This window comes from Aedes albopictus, chromosome 1, assembly GCF_035046485.1.
Source record: "Aedes albopictus strain Foshan chromosome 1, AalbF5, whole genome shotgun sequence".
Classification (NCBI taxonomy): Eukaryota; Metazoa; Arthropoda; class Insecta; order Diptera; family Culicidae; genus Aedes; species Aedes albopictus.
In genome coordinates this window covers 318,050,385-318,068,556 of record NC_085136.1, presented here as the reverse complement: position 1 = coordinate 318,068,556, position 18,172 = coordinate 318,050,385, and the positions used below count along the sequence as shown (strand labels likewise).

Sequence of the window (18,172 nt, the reverse complement as noted above, 5' to 3'; positions counted from 1 at the left end):
GTTCGCGGGTCGTTTGATACGATGCCTACAATCACTTGTCCAAATTCCTCAAGCGTGAAAGCAGTAAATACACTTACGGTCCGCGGACGAACGTGGGAGGTCAAATTTTGTGTCGATGTAAGCGAAGCGATAGGTCTTTTCCCCGCGCGTGGTGTCAAGTGATAGGGTAAATATCTCGGCATGTAAATTCCAGAGGTATGAACAGGGCAGCCAGAGAGCGAGAAGATTTGTGTCGAGCTCTAGTTTCTGCTCCTGTGGGAAATCAAATGGCAATTGGATCCAATACGCAATTACTTTTGCCCTATCCTATATCTACCTATCATCAGCAGGTTTCGTGTGTTCCGGGTGTAATGTTTCAGTTTTGTCACCTCTCTCTGGGGGAGGGATACAATTGAAATGTGCTATTTTTTTCGCCGAGTAAATGATGTTGTTTTCGTTCGACGAAACCAGGTCGAATTCGAAGTACCGTTGTAATATCTAAGAACTAAAAATGACATTCCAAGGTTTATTAATGATTTTAGGAACTTTTCAAAACTTATTCTGGTCAATGTGATGAAATAAATTAAAGAATGTAGTATTTTACAATGTCTAGATTTTCTCAGCTAAATACTTGAGAATCGTTGTTTGTTTAGCCGACTAAATGATTTTTAATTATATTTCTTAAAAAAAAAATGTAGCTTTCCTTCTTAGTTTCAGATGCTCAAGAAAAATTTGTCTTTTTTGAGGTGTTTTAATTTTACAGAATTTGAAGTTAATGTTTTTATTATGTAAATTTTTGAGATTTTACACAATTGTGCCGCTGTAAAGATTATCATTATATTATTCTCGTCAGACAGGGGCTTGATTATTTTGAACACTTTAGTGTTCCGCGGTGAGAGTAAAACCAAAGTTGATATTTTAAACCAATTCAAATTTCATTGGTATCGTACCGCTGTAAACAATCTGTTTGATCTTGAATCAATTCCTTCAACGTTTGATCTGCACTTTTAGCTCTAAACAAACACGCTCAATACCCATCCACTTGAAAACCGAAAGCCATTTCATTTCACAAGTGGCTGACTAGTGGCTACAACTGCAATCCATATATAAATTTGTAATGCAGAATGGTGCTCGCTCGTGTCAGCCTTAATAGAGTAGAGTAGTAGAGATAGTGCTTGTACTTACGGACGCTTGAAGGCAAATACGGCGGGCCGGCGTGGCGTTGCGTTGCGTTGATGGTCAGAACGGGACCTGCTGATATCAATCGAAGGCTTGATTTAGTATGCAGTGCAAGGCAAATGAGGAGCTGTTACCTTTCCTGTATCATGAGGTGTTTGAATTGGATTGCTGTAAAATACGTGAAAACAATTACCTGTATGTATTAACTGTATCCTTTGAAAATTGGATGCCAGGCCAGCCAAGATATGTAGTTACTTTTGGTTGTATATAGAATTTAAGGACAAATTTATCAGAATCCCAATATGGCCGCCACAGCGGCTGACTTTGGTACCTACTCACGATTTCGAGCGCACAAATCTCTTCGTAAACAAAACCAGCGCACCTGATCTTCTTATTTTAAGCTTATTACAAGTGAGCAAGAACAGAATAATAAAATGCATTGTTGTTTGAAGTTCGCTTCTTGAGATTTGTGCGTCTGAAGTTCTGAAGCACTGTTTAAGCGGGATTCCAAAACGTTTGTCCTTAAAATTTTTGGAGTAAAGGATCAGAAAGTATCTGACTGAAAATGTGGAAAATGTTACTCGATGCTTGCACGCTGAAAGTAGTATCTGGGACATGAACTCAAAAAACTATCGATACATTGCCCGTTTTCTTGGTGCCGCTGTAAAAAAAAACGTATAAAAATGCTACTCCACGATATCAATAATGTACATATGTATAGTCCACTGCCTTCGCGTTATACATACTACATTTGTTCCATTTATTTTTCAAGCTTTCAAATCTTATTCGTTCCTTGTTTGTTCCCACAGATTTTACACAGCATTTGCGAACTAGTCGTAAATGATAAAAGGTTCCCAGCGCTGTAAGCTCTGTCTAAATCCCAAACACACAGTCCAACTTCAAAGTACAGTTGACATTCTGTAACATGATACAGTAGACGTTCGATAAGTGCAACATGTTTACGTTTCAGTTACCGTAAACCGGGGTCAAATTGATCTTCGGGTCGAAATTGATCAGACGTTTTTCCATTGGATAAAGTATACTTCAAATAGTTTTGATGCAAATATCGTGTAATATCTGTTTCCAACAGCACAATACATAAAAAGAAACTATGTAAAATATGCTCAACCTAACTAAAAAACGTCTGATCAATTTCGACCCGAAGATCAATTTGACCCCGGTTTACGGTACTGAATGAAATTCGCTAACTGCAACGACTGACAGCCGTCAAACAGTTGTGTTCTTGGTGGCCAATCGCGTGAGTTACGGAAGATTAATCCACAGACAAACAGACGTATCACTTGAAAAAAAAAGCGATTAAAATCATCGTCACAAAAGTATAATCACCCAATGCTAATTACGCTGTGTTTCGCAAACACACTGTCACGTCGGTTCGTCGGTGTGTGTAATCTATCTATCTATCTATCTATCTATCTATTTATCTATATAGGGTATATGGATCATTCCTTGGCCTAATTTGCAAACCGCCTTGACAATTTTGACCATAACTCATGAATTAATAGCACTAGAAATAATATGTTGACCCTATTACGCACTCTAGGCAATGCATGTTTCACCAATTGGAAGTAAACTAACGTAAATATTCAAGAATTTACTTAACTAAGTTGAAAAGATTCGATGTGATGGTATGCAACGTTGGTCTATGGTACATAAATTGGCCTATTAGTGGATACAACGTTGGCCTATTGCTTTCCACGCACTAGAACCACTTATTATCTCATTTTTTCAATATTTCTGCTGAGGTATTATCTCTATTTGTTCACCAATCATACTTTCAAATTTCATTTTCGGAGCCAAATTTTCAAAAAACTATAAATAAATCACTTAAGTTCTTTCTTTTTTAGTAACGAAAACAATGCAACCCGATTATTGTGTTATATTTTTACAGTCACCGCACACAAAATCTATCTTTCTGTTCGTTCTTTCTGGTTCTTACGCAAGCAATGTTGTTGGCGTCACTTTATCGGTGTTTTTGACGTCACTTTACTGATGGGCCAAGATATGGGTACATAGTGAAAAAAATGTCCTCAATATTCGGCCCACATGTAATTTGTAAAATAGTTATTATTCGTTAAAAACAAACATACAAATTCAAAATAGCATCTTTGACCGTCGCATCAAATGTTTAATTATTAAAAAGGCAATTCGAAATATTCCAGAACCATGCCATTTATGATCATGTGTATAGACTACCCACTAAGCCGAAGAATCATGGCGTCTACAAAAGCTAAACAAAGTGACATTTTCATACAATTTTAATACTCCAAAGTGCTAAAATTGAAACGAAATGTTACAGGTGTTTGGTGCAAAGCTTTTCCGATATCCAGTTCGGCGTGTTTGTTTGAGTTTTTGGTTAACGTTAAGATAGGCCGAACGAGGGGACTATGCCAACGAAGCATCCCGATACCCTATATATAAATGAATTTGAAGTCCCTTTGAGGCAACAAAACTCACAAACGGATGAACCGATCAGTATGACTTATGCAGGGTTTGATTCAAGGTTTGATTCGTATTCACGATGGCTGTGTTTATATGCAGAAAAAGTTACGAAAATCATTTAAAAATGTATAAAAATTGTGGAAATACTGATTTTTCATGAGCCGGGAACAAATTCAGCGTGATAAAAATTAAATCAAACTACAGTGCGTTGCTTCGATGACCTCAACAGTTATCAAACCACCACAGCTTGGCAAGACAAAGTTTGCCGGGACAGCTAGTGTCTGATAAAATAGGCTCTTAGAATTATTGCAGTGTATTGTAATTTGTATTGCGCGCAAACCCCAAAATTTTATTCCCACCTTTGGGTTTCCGCGCCGAAGACCCAGCGCCAGATTCGGCGACAAAGGAAACTGACAGCAGTCGCCGGACAGTTGGCAATCCTGATATTTGACGGCGGCCGGCCGGTAGTCATGGGAGTGGATTGTTGTCACGCAAATAGATCTTTTCGCTGAAAATGCATGTGTAATGAGTTATTGTTGACAGATTTTCTGCAGTGTTAGTGTGAAATTCAGTGATTTTCTGTATCGCGTAAGTCTTCGCTGGAAGAAAACGTCATGTTGTTCAGCGAAGCAAGGAAAATTTTCAGTGAAAAAAGCAATAACTATACTCCAGCGCTGAACGTATAGTAGAGCATGACCTTCGTCGGTTCTGAGCGATATTCCTCCAGTTTCCCCGAACGTGTAAGGTTAGGTTCTCAGTTCTTCAACCGCGTGCGTCTACACCGTACATCATTTTCTAGTTTCTCGAATCGTCTGCACCACTTAACGCTCAAAAACTCCGAAAGCTTTCAAATCTGCCTCTGTTAGCGATCGCGCCTCGTGAGCGTAGAGGGCCACCGAAAGAATCAGCATTTTATGGGACCTAAGCTGTTTTTGTAGTCCGTAAAAGGCCCTATTTGCAGCTGATGTACATAGCTGCTTGCATCCGTGCTTAAGAAGGTCAACCTGAATGTCGTCCTTCCAATCAGCCTTACTGTCTTTCAGCTCTTTGAAGGCCTTTTTAATCATCTAGTGTTGGTGGTTCCACTGCTTGGCCATCATCCTTTTAATCCTGTTCCTGGGTGTTCGTTTAACCGATTTGCAAAGTGCCCCTTCTACAAGGCTGCCACAGTTTTTTTTGTTCATCCGCAAATTTCCTTCCTGATCATTGAACAAGGTGGCGGACACTGACGCAGTCTTGTACCGCAACCGCGCGCCATTGACAGTTGCGTAAAACCTCCGCATACCGTTCTCATCCATGCTTTCCTGCGCTTCAGTAGTCACATTCTTCACGTGCTAGTATTTCCTGCTGCAGTGGCTTCGTTTGTATTTTGCTCATGTCATCCTATACCACCGCTTTCTGTTGAGCCGAGTAACGGTCACTAACATTCGACTTCTGACGACATTCTTCTCGTCCGTCACTCGGTGGCACTCCTCTTCGAACAGCTTCATACCACTCATTGTATTGGCGTCGCTGAGTGGTAAATACCACCTCTTTCGCTGTTGTCACTGATTAGTGGATGAACTCTGATAAACTGTTGAAAACTGCTGATAACTGTTGTTCTGCTCTCGCGTAGCTTCTGATGAGTGATGATACTCCATTCACGCTGACATTCTGCAGTTCACGAGCCAGGATCCCAACACGTGCGGGTTCATCCAAACTTCTCACGTTCCAAGAACTGACTTCAGAGAATACAAACATGGCTGCCACAATGGCCGACTTGGTCCCCTACTCACGTTTTCAAGAGCACCAATCTTGAAAATTTTTAAACAAATGCTCTCGATTTGTAAAAGCTGCCTCTTTTTGGAAGTGAGCAAAGCCAGGAAAAACAAGTGCGGCTTGGCTCGATGCTTTGTTTGTCAGATTTGTGCCTCTAAAGTTTGTATGAAATAAGTTGCAATGGGATTTCTTGATGTTTCACCTTAAACGGAAGCAAAATTGGCGCAAGCCCATGCGTGCCTGTTTGACCGCTCACAACATATTTAAATTCAACATCGACGTCTGTTTTCCTGTGATTTTATGTTCAAACGGTCAAGCCAGAAGTATGCATATTATCGCAATTATTGTACAATTCATCATAGAAGTATCTGACAAGCGACCAAAATATATAATTAGGTACTTACAAATGCTACGAGATAAGGAGGTCCATTACGGCATCGTTTTCATGTTTGCAAAACAAAAAAAAAAGTTGTTCAAATCGACGATCATTGGAAAGCTTTTTCTATTTAAAAAAACACTATCTGTAAACAGATTGACACTCTTCGCATCTTTATCATGCCACCACCACCATGGACAATGACGTCGGGTATTGTTTTGTGTGAATGAAAATAAACAGCTGTTTGAAGATAATAGGCTTAGTGGATCAAACAGTGAATGATTTGTTTTTATTGTTTGTTGAAGTTCTGTTTAGAGTGGTCTCAATTACGTTAGTACCTCATTCCACTCAATAGGGTCACAGTGCCTAAGCTTACGCTTCCAAATTCAACATAATCGAAACGATACCCTATGTGTCAATATACACTGATTCACCGGTCGTTTTAAACAATTGTTAGTGAACCAAAGAATCACCTGTAGCGCTTGCGTCGTTTTTGTTCGTGTTTGATGTTTGACATCACCATCTACTTCATGGGTCTACAGCAGTGGGCGATATTGATGTCGTGATTGTTTTGGAACGATGAAAGACCTGAGTTCCGTTTCTGTTCAATTAGTATGTATTCAACTTAGTAGCGTCAGTGTCAAATTTAGAACAGTTATCATATGCCGAATCTTTCAGTCAGTCTAAGTCAGATGACAACTAAAAAACCAAAAGTCATCGAACAATGTTTTGATTTCTTGACTGATCTATTTCATTGGTGAAATTCCTGGTCGTTAATTTTTGCGACGATAATTGTTGTTTCTCGGCTAGGTGATAATTGATACATATTTTAAGTCTTACGTAATCACGACTGACTCACTCTCAGTTTTGCTTGGAATATTTTTGTTTTAGTCGAAATATGCATCATTGAGTTTTCGGTTTGCACATTCAACGTGTACAAGATAAGTTTCGGGTACATATAGCTACAGCTGTAATGGCGTGAGTATCCAGTTTGACCATGCTGGGGGTAACGGTTTCGATCCCAGGTTGGTTCAGGAACTTTTCGTAAAATAAACTTCCTTGTTTCTCTTGGGCATTGAGTATATTCGTGACTACCGCACGATATACACCAGCAAATCACAGAGGAAACTCTCAGTTAAAAACTGTGGAAATTTTCATAGAATAGAAGCAGACGAAGATACATTTATGATATTTATTTGCAAGAATTACAGTCTATACAGTGAGATTTATTTCAATTCAGCTCAACAAAGAAACGCTTTGAATTTAGAAATGAGTTGCAGTTAGCGGACATCAACTGTATACATGAAGCTCCTTATAGTAGCGCTGTAACCAACCAGTGTCTTAGGGAAATTTAAACTTAAAAAAATGTTCTGTCAACAAATCTCGAACCTTGGCACGTGTTAATTGTTTGGAATTGAGGTCAATGATTTAATCACCATTTGCGTCAAAAATTCTTCTGGAAGTTTTGTCCTATCTCTTATCGAACCGGTTAAATCCTACCACGATCTGACGTGACATAGTCAATGTACGCTATCAAGTTTACTTCAATTCCGTTTGTTGTTTCAAATGTTTCAATCACCGACGTATTCCCATTAGATGGACAATTTATTGGCATCCCATCTAGACGGACGGACTATTGCACTATGGAAAATTAATTCGCTTCTGTTGTTGATGACCGGCGGCGGCCGCCGTCGAGTCATTTGGCTAAATGGGTGCAATTTCCATTGCACTCCCGCTTGTTTGTACCCTGGTAGTCGTCTTGTCGCGTCCTTAATTGAAATGTACTCCCTGCAGTAGTACGCTTCACTGATGAAGCGATTACTTATTATCAGAGGAATCGTTCTTCCATCAAGCTTCGATCGAAAGTGACAGGTCATTCAATGAAGGTTGGTAGTATGATGGCGAAAGTACCTACGGCGATGACGTTCGATAACTGAAAGGCTCTGACAACCGTCAAATATTCGTCACTGAATAGTTCATCGCTTCATCAGACGAGTTCATTTGTAAACACTTGACATTACTGATTGACACAATTCCGGTCACAATAAATGTTTCGATAACTTACTTCAAAGTTGTTGCAATGAAAAATCTTGCAGTTATCGAAGATCTTCTGTGTCCGTTCCGTTATTAGAATGACATTTTTATTGACAGTGGCACCGGTGTACACTGTACAGCTCCCCAGCAGCGAGCGGAAAGGTTGTATAAAGGTCACCGATTAACCGTTTTCCATCCAGTCAACGCTTGCTTCGATTACGCGCGCTCCTTATCATATCTGTCTGTATACTCCCCGGTGCGTATACGCGGCATCGTCCACGTTTACGGCAACTATCAGTAGGTATGCGTTGCTGTTCGATTGCATCGATCACGGTTAAACAGACGTAAACTTCTACTGAATTTCTGTTGTTTTACCTTGTAACGGTTTAACTCGGTGTGGTTTCACATCACTGCCACCTAGCGGGTGGCAGAACACAATGCGTTTAGCATTGGGCGATGCTTTTCCGTAACGGTTATTTCGATTATTATGAATTTAAATCGTTCTAAATTCATCTGTGGTCCTAAATGCCACGTCTGTTTGTTCCAGATTAACACATTCATCCTACAATACGCTGTGCGCATCGAATGGCGGCAGTTATTTATAAGCCCGTTCCCGCCTTCTGACAAGAACCCGAAAAATTAAATCATTTTCAAGCGATGATAGCACAACGCAACACCATTCACTCCATTTGTTGCTGCTGTTGCTGCTGCTACAAGCGAGAGTTCTGAACTTTCGGAAACAGAAACACATTTTGGAGATAGTGGTGTGACGGGAAAGAACAACCAACGACGACGACATCCATCCATCCATATACCCACTAGCACGGGATACGATTGAAGCGATAAGGAGGAAAAAAATGGAAAAGAATTTTGAGCCGGAAAGCCGGTTATTGGATTGGAGGAACCTCTATTGACCATTATCATCGGTAGCATTCCTATGCACGCCTACTGTGTGGTAGATTCGTTACAATAGGGATTACCATAGAAAGAAGGCTATATTGGATTGAATGTGCAGCCTACTGCGATGCACTTCTGCATCAACATGTCTAAAGGGTCTAACTCGTTTTGTAAACAAACATTGTTTTTGTCGCTGTAGGGTCTATCTCGATCCACCCACGCATCTGGGGGCCGTTATCAGAAAGATCTAACTTCGCTCTTTCTGATAACGGCCCCCAGATGCGTGGGTGGATCGAGATAGACCCTACAGCGACAGAAACAATGTTTGTTTACAAAACGAGTTAGACCCTTTAGACATGTTGATGCAGACTTCCCACGTGAAATAACTGAGCAGCGTAGGGCGTTGTTAGCTATGAAAGTAAAATTGTCTTCAGGACAACTTTGAGCTCAGATAACGTAGATAACATACATCGTAGATCTATTTGAAATTTTGTCGTTTTTTCTGCATCTTGGTAATTTGTGGTTATACAAAATCCATGCTGGATGCTCAAATAGCCAAATCTTCAAATGAGAGGTATAAATAAAAACAAATGGAGTGATCAGGTACAGTAGACGTTCGATAACTGCAACATGTTTACGTTTCACTTAGCGAACGAAAATCCGATAACTGCAACGCCTGACAGTGTCAACCATTTTGACAGATGGCGGTGCGGTAACTGCAAAATTGTTGCATTTACCGGACTTGCAGTTAAAAAGCATTGCAGTTAAACCAACAAACTAAACTATTAAGTCTATGGTTAAACCGTTTGCACCGACCGAACGTCTACTGTACAGTAGACGTTCGCTCGGTGCAAACGCTTTAACTGCAATGTTTTTAACTGCAAGTTCGCACCGCTATCCGTCAAAATGAAATGTCAACAGCGATGCGATGTTTTTCGCATGCACTTTTGTTGCAATAGTGGTTTCTGCTTTTAGTAGTGTTGCGTGTACGTATACGCTGCATTACACGAACACCACTTGAGTTACTGGTTGAAAATAGTATACAGAGATCAGCTGTTCCCAGCAAAATCAAATGGGCATATTTTCAACCAGTAGATTTGCATTAGTGTTCGTGACACCGCGCTGCGAAACCACTATGCAATGTTTTTCAGCAACTGACAGTAATGTGACGTCTGTCAGTTGTTGCAGTTATCGAATTTTATTCGGTAAGTGAAACGCAAACATGTTGCACTTATCGTCTACTGTATTCAAGTTATCGTTAGCTTATAGAAGTGCATGTCTATTCTACCGTAATGTAGATATTTATTTCCGTTTCAAGCCTAGAAGGAATCTTGACTTTTACACCGGCAAAAATGGTAATGTAAATCGCAGAAAAAGCCTCTCGGGTATTGGAGGCGTCATTCGAAACCCGGGACCGGTTCCGGCTTTCGTCTCATGTTGTATATTTATGGTTTTGTGTCGCCACCACATGGCAAGCCTTTGCCATCGCGACTGTGGTTGGAAAATGACACAGATTCGAAGAAAACTGGTTTATATTCGATCCAAGGTGCAGTTCTCTGGAGCTGTGTCCTCGGCTGTGTCGTAATCCATTTTTGGGATTGTGATACCACGCGTTGATTACTCGACTGAGATGTTGTTATGTAAACACTGGCCTTCATTACATCTCAGTTTAAACAAATCGTGCCGCTGTAACCAAACTCGCGCGTACTTGTTTAAATCATTAAAATTTTATTGAACAAATTTTCCCACAAGATGATATAAATCGCTGCTGGTGTGATGAACGGACGACGACTCTGTCCTCTGGCTGACCTCTAGCTCTGAAAGTTGGAGGAAAATTCGACGCTCGCTCCACTCTTGTCCGTTGTTCCTCGCGTTTAGCGAGGAGGGCTGACGTAAACGAGGAAAAACAAACCGCGCGCTCAATGTCATCGTCATCACACGATGGCAGCATTTTGCTTGCACAGCAGCACGCGAGAACAACCGTTTGTTTACATGTGCCGGCTCGGTTGCCGGGTTTTTAGGTGACGTCACACCCTAACATCGACTGGCACATGGTTGAATATTGACCACCCGCGCACCGAATGCCGATGCTCACTCTCTTTTGGCCGGACGCCAAAAAAGAGCAATGAGCGCGTGTGGAACAAAGCGCAGCAGTCCTTGCAAATGGGATCGACATCTATGCATGAGGTTGGTATGGTAACGGTCGAAGGAGCACGTGAATCGCGTTAAAACCGCTGCAACAGGTCTCTAGATGAGTTTGTATGAACAGATTCCTACGAAAGAAAAAAAATATACCTAGTTGTATACAACGATTTGGCTTGAATTTGTTCGAGATTTCTTCAACTAACCAGCCTGGAAAAACGAAGAGAAGAAACGTCAAAATTGGAACAGTCGATTTGCTGTCATCCCAAAAGTTCCAATAAGCTACACTGTGGTGCATAATTGATCGGACAAACGCCGATTTTCATACAAAATGGCCAAGTTTTGAAATGCTGTAACTTTGGCTTGGGTTGATGGATCGAGTACAATTTATGACACGGAACTACTAATACAGTAGACGTTCGGTCGGTGCAAACGGTTTAACTGCAATGCTTTTAAACTGCAAGTCCGCTAAGTGCAACAATTTTGCAGTTATCGCACCGCCATCTGTCAAAAACAAATCATCAACAGTGTTGCGATGTTTTTCGGATGCACTACAGCTGCATTGCGATGTTCTTAAGTGCATACTGGCTGCGTCCAAACAGAAATTGACAACTGTTTGACGGCTGTCAGTCGTTGCAGTTAGCGAATTTCATTCGGTAACTGAAACGTACACATGTTGCACTTATCGAACGTCTACTGTACGTTGAATTTTACGTATACTAAGTACAAAATATTTTCGTTTACAGATTTGGGCGTGGCAAGGCGTTCAAAATGTGCAAAAGTGATCGGACAGCGGCACGCGTGTAAATCAAAGGGGTACCGCTGTCCGATCACTTTTGCATATTTTGAACGCCTTGCCACGCCCAAACCTGTGAATGAAAACATTTTGTACTTAGTATACGTAAAATTCAGCATATTAATAGTTCCGTGTCAAAAAACTGAGCTCAATCCATCAACGCAAACGAAAGTTACAGCATCCCAATCTTGGCCATTTTGTATGAAAATCGACGGTTGTCCGATCAATTATGCACCATAGTGTATCTGGGCATGACAAGGCGTTCAAAAGCATAATATTGCGTCACGTTCCATTCCAACCGAATTCAGTAGACGTTCGCTCGGTGCAAACGCTTCAATTGCAATGCCTAAAACGTCAACAGCGATGCGATGTTTTTCGCATGAACTGTTTCTGCAATGCAATGTTTTCCGAATGTACAATGCCTGCATTGTGCAGCAACTGACAGTTCTTTGACGCCTGTCAATGGACTACCCGCTATGCGCGCAGCCACAGTTGATCAGCAGGATTAAACCATTTTATTTTGTATGGCGAAATGCATCTAAACTTGAATTACTTGAAATACAAAGCTTTTCCCGAAAAAATATTTGGTAGGCTTAATAGTGGTCACCATTGTGAACAACCACTACCAAATATTTTTTCGAATAATGTATTCCACTTGGATAAATTTGCCTTTAGATGGTATTCGCCATACAATATTTTTGCGATTTACTTTTAGCGATTTTTCGCGCATAGAAGCTAGCGCCACATTGGTCGATGCGGAGAGTAGGAAAACAGCCGATGTAGTTAATTCATTGTTACAGCCATCGGACTTCATTCGATAGGTGACACATAAACATGTTGCTGTTTATCGAACGTCTACTGTACTGCCCATATTCGCATAGTCGATGTAAGCGCCACTGTACTTTTCAACATGCTGTTGGAATTTTAACAATGAATAAATATAAATTTCAAGATTTTTACCACGTTGACATCTAACTGAAAGTTAGATGTTGTGATCTTTTGAATAAAACTGGTCACAAATATGCACACGCGTTAGATATTAGCTTTTGTACGATGGCATTGCCTGTGGTGGTTACATCGACTATGCGAATATGGGCAGTGTATTTCGGTTGGTTAACAACCTCATAAAACTTACTGCCGCTGCTGTTGCTGCGTGATAAACCGTTTATCGCGATACGAAATGTTTATTGACAATTTCATATACGGCTGTCTGGCGACTAAAACACCGCTGGATTGCTGCCTGATTGATAGTTCTTGATAAGCCGGTGGAACCACCCCATTGGGATTTCATCGTTTTCACTGATAGAGCTGAAAAAAAAAAACGTTCGTTTTGGTAAACACATACATATGTGATTAGCTCTATCATCGAATCGATGATAACGAGACTATTTAACTGACTTTTAAACTAGTAATTAGTGAACATCGCATCGTTGTGGTTCGATCGATCGAAATCAGCTCTCCGGATGGGACGATACTTACTTACGACATTTATTCAGGCAATCTTCTTCCAATCAATAAATAATATATATAGACATGGAATGTCGTTTGTGATAACCTTCCCGGGCTACCGAGGTTAGCCGACCGACGAGCGGTGTTGTTGTTGTTGTTGTTGTTGTTGTTGTTATTGATCGGGAAGTGACATGAGGCGCCCGCAACGGCTGCTGCACAGGAGTCTGTTTGCTCAACTGTTTAGACTAATCTCGATTGTGTGATGACTTAGCTGCAAACAAATGCATACATGGAAGTACCGAACCGGTTTCAGGTAGTGCTTAAATGCTCCTTCGTAATTCAGCGTTCTTGCTTTTTTGCTAAGGAACGTTAAATTTTCATCTAGAAATAAGGATGACGGCAACGTTAAACGTGCCGCTGTAATTAAACCAAACATTACTGTTTTTTTTTATAAAAGATAGTGATACAGTAGACGTTCGATAGCGAATGAAATTCACTAACTGCAACGACTGACAGCCGTCAAACAGTTATAAATTGCTGTTGGACGCAGCTAGAATGCACTCAAAAACATCGCAATGCAGCTGTAGTGCATCTGAAAAATACCGCTACTCTGTTGACGTTTCGTTTTTGACAGATAGCGGTGCGATAACTGCAAAATTGTTGCCCTAAGTGGACTTGCAGTTAAAAAGCATTGCAATTAAACCGTTTGCACCGAGTGAACGTCTACTGTAACGGTCGCCATAAAGTAGTGTTAACTTCAAACCCAGAGAACAGATATCTCAGCTGAGTGTAGAATTAGCATTTAAATTAAAATACACATTAATAAAAACTTAAAAAAAAGATATCCCAGCTAGAAAAAAAAAAGTTCGAGAGCAGCGTGGGAACTTTGCGATTACAGCGCCACTTCGATGTTGCCACCTGTGTTGTCATTTCAAATGACCGTTAAATTCTTTACATAGTCACAGACAAACAGACGTAACACCTTGTACGGTTTTAATGGAAATCCATCGCCCAGTTCACACTGCCGTCACCTGGTGGAAAAGTTGCACGAATTGCTGTGTTGTGCAATATCGTTAACAGAAGGCGCTAGTGTGAAACGTCAAACGCATAGAAAAACGATGCGCGCGCCTCTGGTTGTGAAAGCCACAACTATGAAAATTTAAAATGATCGTTTAAAGCGTGGTCGATGGAAATTTCGCAAGTGTTACGTCTGTTTGTCTGTGACATAGTTTTGGAACTTGACTTAGATGTCCGTTCTATGTGCTGTGACAACGTCAATGTCATAATTAAATCAGCGACTGTAGACCTGTTAAATCAGGAACATGAGGTCACTCTGTCTTCCGGTACAGTAAACGTTCGCTCTATGCAAACGCTTTAACTGTTAAGTGCCCCACACAATGCATACGTTTGCGTGTGCGTGACATTAGTTTGACTCATTTCCCATGGGAAAACTGTCAAAAAAACGCAAACCTCGACGGAACCGACGCTATGTGTTCCAGGCTTAATGCTTTTTAACTGCAAGTCCGCTAAGTGTACCAATTTTGTAGTTATCGCACCGCCATATGTCAAAATATAATTGTCAACTGAGTTGCGATGTTTTTCGGATATACTAGAGCATGCACGACAGCTACAATTCGATGTTAACTGAAACGTAAACATGTTGCACTTATCGAACGTTTACTGTAACTCTATGCCGCTACAGTCAGATGTGACTTTCGGGTTGGAGACAAACAACCCTGGCATTACTTAGGTGTTAATTTAGGCTTGTGTAGTTTGAGATCTGATTGAGAACACATAAACTTTACCGACTAATTCTTCGTCGTTCCTGTGATAGGACAAATTGTACTTTTGTAAACAAAGCCTTGTCTCGTAAAATGTGATCGATTTATACCTATGTACAGTAGACGTTCGCTTGGTGGTGTTGTCAATCACATGTTTTCAACTTACTGTCAAATATCTCATACTGAACTCGACAGCCTTCAGAAAACTCACTTAAATGGAGTGATTTCTCACAATAAGCTGGAGAGCTCCAGAAAACTGTTTTGATAGACAAATGACATTAGTAAGTAAACAGCAAACGAAACCTTACAAATGTCGTCAAAATCGATCGTTTATCACCAATCTCAAGCCATTCTTGCAAATCCAGATGCAAAACAAAAGCAAAAAACGCACTAACCGGCGTCAAACCGGCTTATACGGACTTAACCGTCGCGTTGCTCGAAAAGTGTCAACCAAATTTACATAATACATTCACGCCACCCCGGGTTCGGTATGTCACCTCACCAGCTCACGGCAGCAAGCAAGGTATTTCTCCTGCGCGTTTTCGTCGGTGCAACTTATTAAAAACCAATGCGGGCCATCGTAGCACGCCGTTTTAAAATTCATCCGGCGACGGCGCCGCACCGATATACCTAAATATAAAACACGCGCGCGGCAGTTCGCGCCTACTTGGATCCGGCACCGGCCTCCGTCGAGTTCGCATCGCTTCGCCGGTGTTAAAAAGAGGCATGGCATGTTTTGATTGTGTCGCATTCTTGGCAAAGCAATAACGGGGCTCCGGTCAGGCCTACTAGGTATACCTAGATATTGTGCGTAGACTTGCGGTCGCACTTTAGTGTGTCTTCATATGACGCATGGTTTCAGCTAAGCGGAAGGAAAATAAAGTGACGTTCCGTTACATTGTCAGGAGTTCGGTGGTAGTGCATACACTTGAAGAGCAATCTCAGGTAAATAGATTCTCATGTCAACAAATAGCAGAACCTTACAAATGTTGGTCATTTTAGGATAATTTCGACATTTTTCGTTTCATTTTTTGCCAATTGTTGCAACGTCCACATTTGCTGATTGCTCACGTGGTACCAGGTGCACTCAACAGATGGCCTATGTTTCTATATCGCTGTCAGCGAGAAGTCTTACAATCGATTGTAATTGATACATTGTGACGGCGTATGCACTTCCATTGACGAGGCACTTCTCCTGGCATAATTTGTGGGTGTGTTTCACTTGCGGCGGCTCCATTTTCTTCGTTGTTTATTCGTCAGGTATCGCATAGGCTCGGTTGTTTGATGTTTTCGCTAATGGAAAGTCAACGAAGGCAAACACGATGAGTTTACGAGCCGCGCTGATGAAGTGGTAGGGGGTAGCAATTTACCTTGAACGTTGAATGGAATCGCCCTTTACAAGAACACTTGTGCCGCTGTAACTAAACTTCCGTTCTCTCGCCTTCTTTTTGCAGATCCCCATAAACGATGAGTAACAATGGACCGGGGGTTACAAACCCCATGCTGTACGACCCCCCGGAGGGTCAGGCCTCCAATACCAAGTTGATGCAGTTCGTAGCAGGCGTTGGAGGTAATAACCATCGTAATTCTCAATTTCCGCCTTACAATACCCATTCTTCTTCTCGCAATTTTAGTTTCCATCGCCGCCATCAGCGCGGGAACCGCCCTCGGATGGACTTCGCCAGTTCTGCCGCAGCTGGCACTACCAGAAACGGGAAACGACTCCTCGACGGCGACGGTTGCCTCCAGCAGTAACAACACCGACGCCGGTTCGGGTTTCTATCTCACAGCTGACCAAGGTACGATTCCAAAAAAAAACTGTTATCTCCTCCGATGAGGAGAATGGAAACCTAGCAATCCATATCGATCATCATTCCCAGTGAGGGTGGCCTCAACGCAGTAGGCGTTGATTGCTTCGCTTATCACATGCTGATTTTATTGCCATGATGGTGGGACTATTGAAATTGGAAGCTCATTGTGGGCTTCCATTTTTTTTTAGTGTGATTGAGAGATCTCGTATTTCCTAATTGATTGCCGCCGGACTGGTTGCCGGTCGACTCGACACTCTCGGTGCACGTGATTAGCGAGCGATCCGAGTTTTTGGCTGCTACCGTAACGGCGGCGCGGCTGTCGTAGATTATGAGATTTTTTGGAATTATCGCTTTATGGCGGGGCAATATCATTCATTATCGGTAAATGACACTTGAATTCAAAGGGGTAATTTGTTGGAGTTTGGTTACAGTGGCACGGGATGAGTCGGATGGGGCATGGAAACATTTGTCATAGGTATTTCGGAATAGAATTTCAGAGCTCATTGACCAATGTTTTTGTTGAATTTTTTTTTAGACTGTTGAGTTGATTGAAAAATATCTTAAGAAAATAAAGAAAAAAAATAGTAAGAGCTATATTAAAAAAAATCTAGAAGTAATGCTTAGATAAATTTCTGAAGATTTTTTGGAGTTATTGCTATGGAAAGACCAACATAGCCATACGTCTAATACGTGAATCTTTAGCAATTACCCAAGTAACCACAAGCATTATATCATTGCACGAATTAGACTGAATATCAACCTTTGCAATGCGAAATGCAGTAATTCCACACTTGTCATGCAATAATCCTTTAGATTGGCATTATCAACGTAATGATGCATTGCATTTTTCTTTACATTAGGGTTCATTAAAAGGTGATATAAGATAATTCAATAATTCAACACTTCAAAAACTGAATAAATGCAATGTACAAACTAGCAAAGTTGGCTCTAACAATACAATTATAAAAGCTTGAATCTAATGGTAAACAAATGAAATCAAGAAGATTGAACAACTTTACGGTCAACTCTAGCGGTCTTCAACATTTCTGGTTCGACTCCCGACCAACTTAATCCCCGTTTGAGCCACCGATCGACGACAGCTAAACCTTTTTAGAGATGACCTTTTCTCTTTTCTGAAGGCTGCTTTCACATGCCAATAATGATGGAAATCAAAATTAGCATATGAGCAGTGTGCGAAGGGTATTTTAATCGAGGATTTAATTTTCTTATATTGATTAAAATTTTTCTAAAATGCATTATGTATTTATCAGTAATTTATCAGAATGTGATAAATTACTGTATTCTATTACATATGACATAGTCGTTTTGACCTCTACTGCAATGATTGAGACAGAAGAACAGTTTCCTTTTAGTTAATGAAATATCTGCTGTTATCACTGCGGCAGAAACGGTCCAAGGCGCCAGCACGTATGGAACTCATCTAGCGGTCTTCAACACTTCTGATTCGACTCCCGATTCAGCGACAAAAAAAATAATGGTTAAAACATTC

The 18,172-nt window shown here is 40.9% G+C and overlaps 2 protein-coding genes across 3 annotated transcripts in view; one reads left to right on the top strand and one right to left on the bottom strand.

Moving 5' to 3' along the window:
* Positions 1 to 16,873, top strand: part of LOC115264142 (uncharacterized) — a 33,532-nt gene extending 16,659 nt beyond the window's left edge. Inside the window, exons 2-3 of one of the 2 annotated variants that reach the window (XM_062850342.1) lie at positions 16,306 to 16,421; positions 16,486 to 16,873. In XM_062850342.1, coding sequence (XP_062706326.1) covers positions 16,319 to 16,421; positions 16,486 to 16,688 — 306 coding nt within the window. In that variant the 5' untranslated portion in view covers positions 16,306 to 16,318 and the 3' untranslated portion in view covers positions 16,689 to 16,873. The remainder of the gene's footprint in view (positions 1 to 16,305; positions 16,422 to 16,485) is intronic. The other variant, XM_062850339.1, reaches the window with a different exon arrangement.
* LOC115264243 (intermembrane lipid transfer protein VPS13B-like) overlaps positions 16,807 to 18,172 on the bottom strand; it is a 17,679-nt gene continuing 16,313 nt past the window's right edge. The window contains exon 3 of the mRNA XM_062861074.1: positions 16,807 to 16,978. Coding sequence (XP_062717058.1) covers positions 16,807 to 16,978 — 172 coding nt within the window. The remainder of the gene's footprint in view (positions 16,979 to 18,172) is intronic.